General features: G+C 37.9%; 2 protein-coding genes across 2 annotated transcripts; one reads left to right on the plus strand and one right to left on the minus strand.

The window, feature by feature from the left end:
* Positions 1–841: 841 nt before the first annotated feature.
* On the plus strand, positions 842–9,400 carry LOC107712245 (poly [ADP-ribose] polymerase 4-like; the record flags this gene model as incomplete). Its single annotated transcript, XM_016517428.1, has 24 exons — positions 842–987; positions 1,330–1,428; positions 1,551–1,734; positions 1,834–1,978; positions 2,245–2,387; positions 2,697–2,828; positions 2,903–3,067; positions 3,157–3,200; positions 3,472–3,550; positions 3,660–3,797; positions 3,929–4,136; positions 4,256–4,326; positions 4,407–4,594; positions 4,684–4,783; positions 4,895–5,065; positions 5,369–5,449; positions 5,552–5,632; positions 5,729–5,824; positions 6,257–6,394; positions 6,501–7,485; positions 7,588–7,760; positions 7,849–7,951; positions 8,335–8,467; positions 8,549–9,400. Coding segments are annotated over 24 exons (4,005 nt in total), but the record flags the coding sequence as incomplete, so codon positions are not given.
* Positions 9,401–10,532: 1,132 nt separating this feature from the next.
* On the minus strand, positions 10,533–12,010 carry vtcn1 (V-set domain containing T cell activation inhibitor 1). The gene is made up of 5 exons (XM_016517435.1): positions 11,979–12,010; positions 11,819–11,883; positions 11,377–11,736; positions 10,959–11,216; positions 10,533–10,662 (listed from the first exon to the last, which is right to left on the minus strand). The coding sequence occupies exons 1-5, from the start codon at positions 12,008–12,010 to the stop codon at positions 10,553–10,555; spliced, it is 825 nt and encodes a 274-aa protein (XP_016372921.1). The 3' UTR covers positions 10,533–10,552.
* Positions 12,011–13,765: the final 1,755 nt, after the last annotated feature.

A 13,765-nucleotide genomic window follows, 5' to 3' on the forward strand; every position in this document is an offset into this window, starting at 1 on the left:
CTGGAGAATGGAGGAAACATCTCATATGTCATCAACAAAGAGGTTTCTGTTCATTTTTTACTCTTACCCACCATCTTTCTTTTTTGTGTTATCAAAACTAAAAGAGCAGCTACTCAGAGTTTTTTTTACACGTAGATAAAGAGTTGGGTTTCAAATGACATTTACACAATTAACAAACATTTGGTTTGTTGAACCCTCTGATACTATTAAATTAAAGTAGTTAATAATAACGCAGGGACATTTATAATCCAATGAATGACTAGATGCAGATTACAGTTGGGTTTTTTTTTTTTTACTTCTGATGAAGTAAATTATTTTAAAAAAAGCAAATAGAAACACAACATTTTTCAATCTAAAATGATGGAACAGTACCAGGAAGGTTAAAATTAACTACTCTAATGCTCGACTAATTTTATGTTGTAATGTAGATGTAACTGCACTTTGCTTTATAATGCTTAAATTAGGTAAAAAGTGTTCAGTGATCCTATTGAGTCACTAAAGAGCTGCAGTGTATCTTCTCCAGTGCTCTTTTGTAGTCACTAGCAGTGTGAATGACCTGAGCAGTAACCGGCAGCGCAGCATCCAGAAGCTCCAGGTCCCAGTGGTCGGGACGCAGTATGTGTGGAGCTGTCTGGACCAAGGGCATCTCCTGCCTTTGACGGAGCATAATTTAGCCCCACAGCTGCCGTATCCCGGCTCTGAATTCCTTCCCCGTTCAGGTAGGAGTTTCTTGTACCTCATTTAAGGAATTCTTTTCTTTCTTTGTTAGAACAGATGTTTGTCTCGAGTGATATAACATGAATATATTTCAGAACACATCTTTAATTGATGGTGTTAATCTTGTATCCACTACAGGCCTGTTCAGATTCAGCAGATACTGCGTGTCAGCAGAGGGGTGGAGCTTCAGTTGTTCAGGGAGGATTTAGGTAACATTAAACCCCTCCTCCACTCCACTAGTTCCAGCAGTTTTGTTGGAATACTGTCTCGGTAAGAGTTATTAATAAATAATTTTTAAAATATTAACTTAAAGTGAGTGCTGTCTTAATGTAACAATCAAGGAAATGAGGAATACAAAAAACAATAAAGGCCAATCCTGAAAAATAAAACAAAACAAAACAAAAAATCTAATATCTGATTATACATTGATTGAAGTTACTTTTTGTAATGTCTATTCAGTAATTTTCTCTTCTGCAATAATCGTGGCTTTTCTTTATTTTTGACCTTTTCTCAGAAAATGTTGATATATATATATGATTAAATTGTCATTAATTTGATTGATCAGCTTATCATGTAATTAATTGAATATACATTTTCAAACATTCTTTATAGAGGTCTGCTGCTGCCCAGGGTTGGAGTTGAACAGCATGGAATTGAGAGGACGGATATCGGCAATCTTGGAGGAGGAATCTACTTCAGTGACTCTCTGAAGTCAGTTATCTTTAGCATTACTCAGTCCTCTCTTCATGTAACAGATTTATAAATAATATGAATCCACTTTCATGACAACTGGAGATTTTAGCCAGTCAGTACGTTTCTGCTCTGTGTTAAAGGACTAGTGTGAAATACTCCAAGCCCAGTGTAACTGACGGCTCTCGGCTGCTGTTGGTGTGTGAAGTGGCGTTGGGTCGGTGTAAGGACCTGCTGAAGAAAGACACCACTTTGACTTGTGCTCCTGACGGCTACCACAGTGTACATGGAGTCCGCCGCTCTCCCAACAGACTCTCTGAATTTGAGGTGCTTTTCTTACTCATTTTCTGTGTACTTAAATATTCTGCTTGTGTTTTTGGGATCTGATGTGACTCTTGCATTGGTGCGTGTGTTTATATTTGACAGGATGATGAGTTTGTCGTCTATAACACAGAGCAGATCAGACTGAAATATCTGGTCCAGTACAGTCTGGAGGGGGACGAGTTAAAAGAGTTCCAGCCTCATATTAACACTCAGCTCACGCAGATCACTGACACAGCGCCTGATATCTGTGAGTAACATCCAGTGAACAGGACATGCTGAGAGAGACCAGCTTTTATATGTGGAGGAGTTGGGACTGTCAAATTGATTACATTTTAAAATTCAAATTAATTAATCGCTATATATTTGTTGATATTTGCTAAAGAAAAGCAAACAATTTTAGAATTTACATAGGGCTATTAAATAATTACATTTAACTGTTGCTCTGTAAAAGTGAATGCTATAATATTTGTTGTTACATTCATCAGTGGTTTTGTGTGATTGTGTGTTTTTTAGTGTCCAGTGATGACAGTGAGGGTTTGGAGTCCACTAAGAATCCTCTGGAGGAGATGAACGCAGGTTTGTTGGACAGCAGTGGTCAGAAACTTCCTCTACATGCTGTCAATGTGAGGTGTAAGCTGATGGACCTGCTGTGTCAGGTATGATACTACAGCGGTGGACTGCAGTGTGGAATTTAAAAGAAGTGCTGAGAAATGAGCAAGATGAAGGATTCCTTTCACATATAGAAGAACAAGATGGATAATCAAACCTAATAAACTAAAACTAGAACTAGGCAGCGATGAACTCAATCAAGACAATCAAGAAATAAAAAGCAACAGAATTGGCTAAATAAAAGACAGATAAGAGCCAAACTAAAAGACCTTGAAATCCCACTTCCAAACATGTAGACCAGAACACTGAATTATAATTTCAAACCTCAACCCTAACTTTGTCTCCACTTTTACCAGGTCATCATTTTTCAGACCTACACAAACCAGAGTGCTGTTCCCATTGAAGCAAAGTATGTCTTTCCACTGGAGGAGACGGCAGCAGTGTGTGGATTTGAAGCCTTTATCACTGGGAAACATGTCATTGGAAAGGTGGATCTGGAGCTGACGTATGTGTGATAATGTATTAGAAGGTTTCTTTAAGGTCATGTGTTTATGTGAGGCAGGATGTATTTACTATCAGTGTGGGGAATCTTCCTCCTGGAGCCACAGTTCTGATCAAGGTGACGTTCATCACTGAGCTGCTGGTCAGATCAGGCTCTATAATCTTCTCACTGTCTGGCAGCGTGGCACCATGGCAACAGAGCGCCGCCCTTAATCAGACAACTCAGGTACGATGGTCTTTTGTCACTCTATTTAAAATCCTGTTTGGCCAGCTGATTGTTGCAGTGTTTTGACTGACAGTTGTGTTGCATTTCAGGCAACTGTTGAAAAGATTGGTGTGACGGAGCTTCAGTCAGAGGGGTGAGAATCTCAAACGCTGGAGAATTCACAGGGAAATTCACTAAAGATTCACTAAAAATAAGTTGCGGCTGCTGATGAGTAACAATATAAAAGCCAATTATTTAATGTAGCAAACCACATGATTTAGCATAATTTAACACTTAACCTTTAACCTTTATAACATCATGCTTTATATACAGTAGCACCTGGTCTACTTTGGACAATGGGTGGTTACAGGGTTGTTGCGTTGTTCGGATTAGTGTATGGTTTTTTATGGTTTTTCATTCTTCAGGGAGTTTTCTCTGTCCATGTCCATTGAAATGCCTTATGAGATCATCAACTTGAGCTCTTCACACCGCATCAAAACCAAGGTTATTAATTCACTTTTGTGCATTATCTTACTAAATACTGTATTTTCTGAAGAAAAAGAAACATTCAGTTATGAACCATATTAACAGTATTAGTGTTTTCCCCATTCAGAGGACAGACTGTAAGGCAGTGATCAGCACGTTTCCGGGACAGACTCTGGGATCTGAAGGGTTACATGTGTCCTTCAGTCTTTCTAATATCCACATGCCCAGGATGTGGGTCGAGAACCATCCGGATAAAGATAGCCAGGTGAAGAAATATTACTCTAATCTGTTTTCCTGTTTGTCATGGATATTTTGCAACATATTGCACAAAAAATTGCCACTCTCCATCTTACGCACACTGACAATAATGATCTGATCCGGATCTGATCCCTGCAGGCCTGCATGCTGGTGTTTTATCCAGACTTTAAGTCAAGCGGGGTGTCCAGCTCTGGAGGTCCGTCCAGTGTGAGCGATGTGGTCATTCTACTGGACTCCTCCAACGCCATGCGGGGAGACGCCATGCTAAACGCCCGCAGGATTGCCCTTCAAGTCCTCAAATCTCTGGACCGCTCACTGAAGATCAACATCATCTCTTTCAGCACTGGTTAGTGCTCACTGAAACGATCTGATATTGTTTTATTGAACATCACGTGGACATTTTCATTTCCCTATTATTCTTGTTATTCAGAGTGAAGCATTGTGGGTAAATGTGTGTTTTTACAGATTACAAGGAAGCTTTTCCTGCACCAGTGCCTTTAGATGAGGAATCTGAAGCAGCCAGAAAATTTATTATGGTGAGGAATGTTTAAAAATGGTTAAAGATGGTTCTGAATTTCAGTTCCTTTGCGTCTCATTGCATTTTCCCTCTCTTCAGTCGTGTAGCGGCTCTGGTGGCAGCACTGATCTGTGGCGGCCTCTCCGGATCCTGAGTCTGCTGCCTCCCTGCCGGGGCGTGAGGAACATCCTGCTGCTCTCTGATGGACATGTTCAGAACCAGCCTCTGACCCTACAGCTGGTCCGAGAAAACTCCTGCCACACGCGCTTCTTCACCTGCGGACTCAGGTCTGCCTTTAAACAAACATCTTTATTTTTCTCCTTCACTTACAATGAATTTCTGAGCCTACAGTTTGATTGTGTTTGTGTTCGTCTAGCTTGACAGCTAATCGTCATATGCTCAGAGCTTTGGCTCAGGCAGGTGGAGGAACATATGAATTTTTTGACACAAAGATGAAACACACTTGGACAGAGAAGGTGAATCACTCTCTTTATTATATTGTTTTTTAATAACTTAAAAGGAAACATAATCTTTGCAATATGGGCCAGTCTGAGGCTTGAGTTGAACAGATTTGTGGGTAATTTCAGGTGCGCGCTCAGGTTCAGCGTATTGAGTCTCCAGGCTGCAGATCAGTGGCAGTGAAGTGGCAGCAGTTTAGTCCCACAGCGCTCCCTCCTGTTCAAGCCCCTTCACAGCTTCACGCCCTCTTCAGTGACTGTCACTCTCTGGTATACGGCTTTGTGCCTCACTGCACTCAGGTAGACAGACTTTACTGTTATATTGGTGCATATAAGTAAAGATGATTAAATATTCTTCCTTGTGTTCATTATTTGACAAGCAGTATGTAAAACATATCTTGATTATTTTTAATTAGTATTTTAGATACTTAATTCTAGATCTCAATTTAGATCTTAAATCTCTTTAGATCTCAATTGTCATTTATCAATATACTGTATGTAATATTAATCAGAAGACTATAAAAAGCATTAAGATGTTTAAACTGAATTAACCAACTATTTGTGTATTTATTGTTTTGAATTGTGTAATATTTACTCGTTTAGGCCACACTGTTTGGTGATTTGAGTGGACAAGAGATCAAAACAATGGTTTCCACCACAGAACTACAAAAGACAAAGGGAACTGTGAGTGAGCATCTTATATACTTCATATAATCTGAAACCTCATCAGTTATTCATTAGGTGTTTGAAGAGTGTGTGTGTGTGTGTGTGTGTGTGTGTGTATAGTTCCTTCACAAGTTAACAGCAAGAGCGATCATCAGAGACTATGAAGATGGCATTCTAGGCAACAGTGAGGCAGAACACGAGGTACAATATTTGGCTGCATGATGATAATTTTTATATAATTGGCAGATTTGCTAACAGAAGAACTTGACTTGCTCTCTTTTATCTCTCTTCTATCAGGGGAAGAAAGCAGAGCTGAAGTCCTACATCATTGAGCTCAGTAAAGAGTTCTCCATCTTGTCCCAGTTCACAAGTTTTGTCGCCATTGAAGAGAGGGTATGATTACTGCTAATTTAAGGATTATGTGTTCAAATCATTCCTTGAACATATATTACTAAAAAAAATTAATGACAAAAATATTTTTATTTTTACATAATATTTATTTACAAATTCACCCAAAAAAGGCTTAGGCCTAAATCCTATTTATTAAAATATTAATAATAAAAATATATTATTTCAACAAAATATTAATGAAAATATTATTAATTAATTAATTAATCATTTAAAATTAATACTGAATAAAGAATTGCATTTTCTGACTTGTGACACTAAATGGCCAAACAGGAAAATGTATTGCCAATGCTGATAATTAAAAAATACCAATATTGTCTGATTTATTAGCCTTGAACATGTCACTCAACTTCTACTAAAGTGTGATATATAAAAATTAAACTGAATGGCTTCTGTAACCTCAGTTGCTCTTTGCAGGACCAGAATGAGCTTGACACTGGATTCACAGATATTCCTAAAATCATCTCAGAGGAGGATGTGGATATTTTGCCATATATGGGCTGGACTGAAGAGAAGCTGAAGGCCGCGCATAGTATTGGTGCTGAAGATGATGATGTATGGGTAACAACAAAATGGTCTATTACAACTGTTGTCATATAAATGTAGCACCATGTAATGTATTCACAACAATGCATTTAAAATTTAGGGGTTTTTTTTCCAGATGGAATCAGAAGAATTGTCCAGTAGCAGCTCCACGTATCATGTTTTGGATACGGATTGCATGGAAGAATACATTTGGAATGAAATATCTAGTGAAATTGATCATTGCGAAATGGAGGATGCTGAGGGATCTAGTAATTCTTTTATAGAAAGGTCTGCAGCTCCCCCTGAACCTCAGCTAATATCCAAACCTTATGCTTCTTGCTACAGTACCATCCAGAGTCCTTCTCATTCTGAGAGTAGCATTGACGTTTTCATAGGCTCACGCAGGCGTTCTGCAAATTTAGATGTGTTTGCTATTACCGCTCCAAAGCCTTATAGTGGCCGTGCCACCGCACTTGACCTCTCTGGTATATCTGCTCCAAAGTCTCACCGTCGCCAGGCTGCCGCTCCGACTGTTAGTGCCATCAAGTCCATACCTTCCTCCATGAGTGACAGGCCTCCCCTTCACCCTGCCGTAATGCCTCCTTATGATTCCTCCATGAGTGATCCCTTTTACTGTACTGCCGCAGTGCCTTCTTTCCTTCAGTATCCTCCTATTTTTGCATCAGCAGACTCTCTGTCCAGAGATGACAGCCTTCCTCCTGTTGGTGCCAGTCTGCAAAGTACTAGCTCCATGTATAAAAGACGTCCCATTTTACATGACAGCAGTGCACATGTAATACAGTTTGCAGGTCCTCCTGATTCTACTCATTTTGCATCCACACAGTCCATGTTCACGACTCCCCTGCCACCTCCTCCTCCTCCTTCAAGCATGATGGCTGCTGTCCCCGCAATCTATTCTCAGTTGTACTTTCCCCCTACATTTAGTGACTGCAGTAGTAGCCCCACACTTTTGAGTGAGTCTCTGAGTTTGTGTTCCTCATCATTTGGACATTTCTTTGAAGCATCTCGTCAACAACAAGCACAACAGCAACAAGAAGTGCTGCAAGATGTGCAACTACAAGAGCAACAAATATATCTGACTTCTATGAGTTCTGCACCTGGTAAGTTGACTCTGATTGATGAGGTTGATGAGGTTCCTTCTGTGATCATTGTTCAGATGGATTAAAACATCTTTTCTATACTTTGTGTCATTTCTCATGAAGCTGCAGACAGTTTCACTTTTGAGCTTGACACTTCTCGATATAAGAAAAAAAAAGGAAAAAGAGGAAAGGCAAGCTTGGCACGACATTTCGCACCACCTCACGACAGCTTGCCAAAAATGAGAAGAAAATATGACACAGTGGCCTGGAATGAGCTTTTTGAACTTCAAGATAAGGTGTTTACAAATGATTTAATACACTAGATTATATACAGTATGTAAATGATTGAGGGAATATGAACATATGCGTTGTGTTTGGATGTAGGATGGATACTGGGAGTGCACTGACAGGCTGAGCAGCTTCCTCAACCTGGACGTAGACTTTTTTGCCAATGTCTTCCTTAAGGAGAAAGGCATCCGTTCTTTTGGTAAGATTTTTTTACATGCCTGTTGCTGGTCTGGTCCATATTGCAGCTTATTCTCGACAAGAACCGCCCACTTAGACAGGAAGAGACATCTGACTGGCACGTAAAGCAACTAATCACAGTTTGTTCATATGTGCCATTTAGGTGCCATATGTACCTTGTGAACACAACTGTTTCCAGACAGACTGAGAAAAACACCTGTGCCTTTACTGTGTAACACCATCCAATCATAGTAGAGCTTACTAGACTGAGAAAGTGCTTTCCAGTTTAAAGTGCAATATGCATCAGGCTGAATCTGAATATAGTTTAAAATAATCTAATCTTTATTTTTCAGGCACAGTTTGTCAGTGAGAATCAGTTAATCAGTCACATGTTTTGTCTGTCAGGTGTGAAGGCTCATGCTGACATCCTGAGACTGGTGGCGACTCTTCTGGTGCTGCAGCTGATCCGGGTGAAGAAGCTGGCAGTGGGACAGCTGCTCGAGTCTCTCCTCCGGCTGAAAGAGTCCCAGGAGCCCAGGTACCAGCACACGTCCTCATGCAGCGCAGTGATTTACTCTTGTATTTTTGGATCCATGACTTTCTACTCTTCTCCATTCAGACCGATGTACTGGGAAGCAGTGAAGAGGGCCGTGGCCTGGGCCTGCCGGACAGACAGACAGTATCCGTGTGTGTGCAGCAGGCTGGAGATCGGCCGGGATTGGGAATCATCTACACGTCAACTACTGGGCTGTGATTCTCCACACCCATATTCCCCACTCAAACCTGTTCTGGAGAGACGTACGGGTGTATCAGTCATGTAGAAACTGGACAGACACTTCCCTCTTCATTGACAGTTGTTGTTTTTGCTGTTTGCTTAATATTGCAAAAATCTTTATAGCCTTAAATTGTCTCAAAGATATATTTGGACACTTCAGTCACACTTAAAATGTCTGAATTTCATTGCAAAATGTAAATCCAAGTGTCATTTATAAATAAATGATGCAAAACTAACTTAACTTTTCTGGAAGGTTCACAGAGCAATTAACAGCTGCAGTTTATCACATTATACACACTATGAACATAATGCACAATCTTTAGTTGAAAGTTAAATTCTTTTATATGTTTTTTTTTAAGTATATGTATAGACATTCAGTCAATAAGTTTGGCTTCAGTACTCAGTCCAAATACTTTTTGTGGTACTGTATTGTTCTGTGTGAACTTGAGGAGAAGTTACTTAATACATCCACTAAAAATCACTTTCAGACCAGCTGGTTAACTGCTTGAAATGCATTTATGGCTATATGATGAGAATTATGCTTGGTTAACTGTATTTTAGTGGTCTTAGTAGAGTTTAATAAAGCAATTGTTGTGAAGTTTACGTTATTGTTATGTAACAGTATAATTGTATAACCACAAACCAAGTAATCGCTGTTTTTATCCGCTTTATTTCAGTGTTTTAGTTATTTCAGTATACAAAGTTAAACTAAATGAAAAGGAGAAATGTTGCTTTGGAAAATAGCTGAAATACAAAGTCTTTTATGTTTTACTTCATTTCAGGTTATTTGAAGTAATTTTTTATGATTTTAATTTTAGTTTCAGTTTTGGTTTTAGTTATCTATATAATAACCCTGATTGTAATAAATGAACATGCATTTGGATTTGGATTGTGGTATATATTGATTTTATGAACTTTCCTTTTATTGAACAGAAAGTACAAAAAATGACATACACAAGACATACACATTTTTACAGTAAATATACAGTGACTCAGGGATATACACAGACAGTTATTAATCATATAATATGATAAACCCAGTTGCATGTGCCTACATACACTATGTTCAGGCTCCGCTGTATATTTTGGGGAAAAGTGAAGTAAGACAGTCTGAGTAAGTCACCTGATGTCTGAGTCCATGCAAGACCACAATTGCAAAATATGTTTTTTCCCCCCCACATACATTACTGTGCCAGCATGAGTTTTTCAGCTGGTACATGATTTCACAAACCAATTTCCCAAAAGTAACCTAATGACATAGCCCATTATCAAATACCACTTTCTCAAAATCTTAATGGATACAACTACTGATTGTAACAATTTACTGATTTAATAATGCAATAATATTTACTGATTAAATATTGAAATTAACATGATAAGTTGTGTAAAAAGTGTAATGGAAATTCATAACTTGTTGACATAAGAACACAATATTTATTGGTACTGCAAACATTTTACATGAACAGTTTCGGATAATAGCAAGTTATGTTATGTTAGCAGATGTTTCAAAAGCAGCTGATAAATAACAAAAGTTTCATATTGATTCAATTCATAGGATGTATCCTGAAACATACTTTTAAAAGCTGAATTTATGTCCATTACATCTAGGTTTAAGCAGATGGTGAAAAAAAAAAAAATTTCATTATGGTTTAGGATGACAAACATGACTGGCTTGAGAAAACCATGATTGGCTTGACCATCACCAATCATTGGGGAGAGTTGATTATATTTAATATTATATTTGGAATAACCAAATAGAGATTATATTCTTGTTTTAATAAAAAAAAAATATTTTGCTTTAACAATTTCTGGTTAGAAGTACTACTTTTTTTTAACTGGATACGGCATCTACTGGATTGCAGAGAGAACAAGGATGACTGTGAACAGAAGTTGTAAGGATGACACTTTTGTAGATGCAGCACTGAATATGAAGTATGTCCTCTCCGTCACTCTGTTTGCTGAGGATAATCATAAAGAAAAGCAACATTTACTTTATAACAGAAACATAGTGTTTTTATGCTGCGTTTGTAACTCATTATTTGCTCTACATAGTACTGCATGCGTCATGCTATTTAATGTGTCACATCCAGCGTGTTTGTCCACAGTGTCCAAGTTGTCATCAAATTTGTTTTAACAAACTTGATTTGATATGCAATGCTCTGAGTAAATGTTATGATTATGGGCTATGATTATGAGTTCTGCTTAATAATTAGTTTTATCTTGACACTTTTTTCAGTCAACATCACTATTTTACCTGTTACAGTTGCCTCTGCGATAGCTTTCACAAGACTGTTCTGGATAAGACAGGTGTAGGTGTCATCTTCCTTTACTGGGTCTTCGAGGACACTAGCAACTCGCATGATTCCTGCAGTGTTGTTGATAAACTGGGTGCTGCTGTTTAAAAGCTGCCCGCTCTGACTCAACCAGCTAACCCCTGGTTGGGGAAACCATTTATTAGCCTGAGCAAATAGAGACCCATCTGCCCGTCGAGTAAATGTGGGCGCTGAGAAAGCTGTAAATAATACAAAGATTTGAGTGAAAAGCAAAATTCAGATATATACACTAAAATATGTGTCAAATATATCATTTTAAATATGTATGTATAAAGCAGAAATATATTCTCTGATTTTAAACATTAATTTACTTTAAAATAAATGAATAAATGTATTTACCAGCCACTCTAAGGTTAACGCTGGTAGTCCCTGAGACTTTTGGTGCATTGACAGAACAGCGAAACACACCCTCATCCTCCAGCTTCACATTTCTCAGCAGTAGGGAAGCGTTGCCCATTGATATAGCATCTGAGAACAGTTGAGCCCTGTTTTGGAACTGTGTGTTCTGCCCCTGAAGCTGGGCTGCTTTGTTCTTGTGTTCATAGACCACCCCACTGAGGGCGTCTTTCAGCCACGTAATTGACACATCATTGAATTGCTCATTGCCACTGTTGCTAAGGAACCTGCAATCCAGGACCACATCCTCCGCAAGGTTCCCCACAGTAGAGGGACTTCTGCTCTCAACGATACCTTGGGACACTTGGAAACAAACATGCACACAGACGTTTAGTTTATACATCAAAAGTCCAAATGCTTTTTTAGAACAGAATGCTTTACTAACCTGAAAATGCAATAGCCAAAATGAAAATGATGAGTCCAGAAATTACTACTATGAGAAAAATCATACTGCAAAAGACAAAAATTTGATGAACAACATTCAATATTGACTCCTTATACATATTATAATTTTCAGCCTGAAATGGTTTGAAAAAGTCTTTTACCTTCCAAAGATTATTTGTCCAATAGAAGCCATCCTGGTGACCTGTTCCTACTTTTAAGCAGTATCTTTGATGAATCGATGTACCACTCTGCTGAGCATCTCTGTAGACCTCATAATAAATCAACAGGCTTTAAGATGGATGAGCGCTTTCTAATCCTCAGACTAGTTTCAAACTTTACTTCCAGGGAAAGAGATCAGCACCTCCTCCCTGTGTCAATATTACCTCTGAGAGGTGTGTTCTGACACTCTTGATAACACACAGCTTGACAGAATTTACCTTTTCACCTAAATAATAAACAGGGAATACTAAACACAAACGAGTTTCTTTCTTCTGCTGAACACAAAAGAAGATATTTCGAAGAATGACGGTAACCAAACAGTTGATGGCCATTGACTTCCATAGTAGGAAAAAAAATGGAAGTCAATCATCAACTGTTTGGTTACCAATGTTTCTTCAAAACATCTTCTTTTGTGTTCAACAGAAGAAAGAAATTCATACAGGTTTTACAACTTGAGGGTAAAAGACATACAGAAGCCTGTAGGGTCTTGATACGTGATTTAAAAACTTTTTTAATTTGCATCTTAAAAACATGAAGCTAATGCATTAGATGCTAAAAAACAGCTTTATAAAATTAAACAACTTCATTTGCCTTGAACCCATGCTCTCCTTATTAAAAGGGAATGTGCCTAACATGCATGTATGTGTTTATCAGTGATATGTGAATTATGTCTATAATAAACCATGATGTGTGTGGGATACATGTGGATCTACCCCTACAGCACTATGGTTTTATTGTTTATTTATTCTGTTGTAGTTGTTGTTGTTTTTAATTTACACCATTTTTTCAGGGTAGTATCAAAATTGTTATTGTACAAATATCTGTTAATTTGCAGCAAATGTGTCGTCATGTCATTTGAAAGGTCTCACAGAGTAGAATAAAACAAGCATCATTGTTGGGCTTTGACTAAACTTGAGCGAGGCAATACTTCTATGTCACTCAGAAAACAATCATTTCAAATCTGTCAAGGGCTAAGAAATAGGCTACTTTGGTTCCAAATGCTGTAACTTTTGACTACTTCATGATATTACCACAAAATTGAATGTCAAATAAGAATGATATGAAAAATTTCCCTTGAATACACTAATTTTTCTTACATTTTTTCACCTATTTCTCAGCATGAGAATGCCCAAAAGATTTCTATCAAACGATACTTTTTGACTCCTTGCTACAGTTTTGGAGTTATGAGTCATTATTTTTGTGTATGTCACTCAGAAAACAACAATTTTTAAAATGCCTTCAGGGAGTCAAGGGTTAAACAAAAGGCCTCTTTTGTTCCAAAATGCTGTAACTTCTGGATACTTTATGCTATTACCACAAAATTTAAAACAGATACAGCTAACATGATGGGGAACATCCACAAAAAAAATATTTTCCTCCTACCTTATTTCTGTCCTGAGATATTGAATGTCAAATAAGACAGATATGTAAAATGTTCCTTGAGCACAAACATTTTTCTTACACTTTTTTTATCAGCTATTTCTCAGCATGACAATGTCCAAATGAAACAATTGTTCTATCTATCAAACGATACCAACCTTTTGACTCTCCTTGATACAGTCTTGGAGTTATGAGTCATTATTTTTGTGTATGTCACTCAGAAAAAACAACATCTTCAGGGAGGCAAAAACTCCTTCATGGCTTAAAGGGTTAATATTATGCAGTGGACCTGAGTTAACTAACAATGAACCTAACATAACGATTAACGTAAAGATTAATAAATATTATA

Source organism: Sinocyclocheilus rhinocerous, unplaced genomic scaffold (genome assembly GCF_001515625.1).
Source record: "Sinocyclocheilus rhinocerous isolate Xijiao unplaced genomic scaffold, SAMN03320098_v1.1 scaffold2583, whole genome shotgun sequence".
Classification (NCBI taxonomy): Eukaryota; Metazoa; Chordata; class Actinopteri; order Cypriniformes; family Cyprinidae; genus Sinocyclocheilus; species Sinocyclocheilus rhinocerous.

Excerpts from the sequence above, each read along its gene's own strand:
- vtcn1 (XM_016517435.1), bottom strand. The coding sequence starts at position 12,010 with ATGGCTTCTATTGGACAAATAATCTTTGGAAG. Across the intron at positions 11,884-11,978 it reads GGACAAATAATCTTTGGAAG|TATGATTTTTCTCATAGTAG; the intron begins GTAAAAGACTTT and ends TGTCTTTTGCAG. Across the intron at positions 10,663-10,958 it reads CGCAGAGGCAACTGTAACAG|CAAACAGAGTGACGGAGAGG; the intron begins GTAAAATAGTGA and ends GATTATCCTCAG.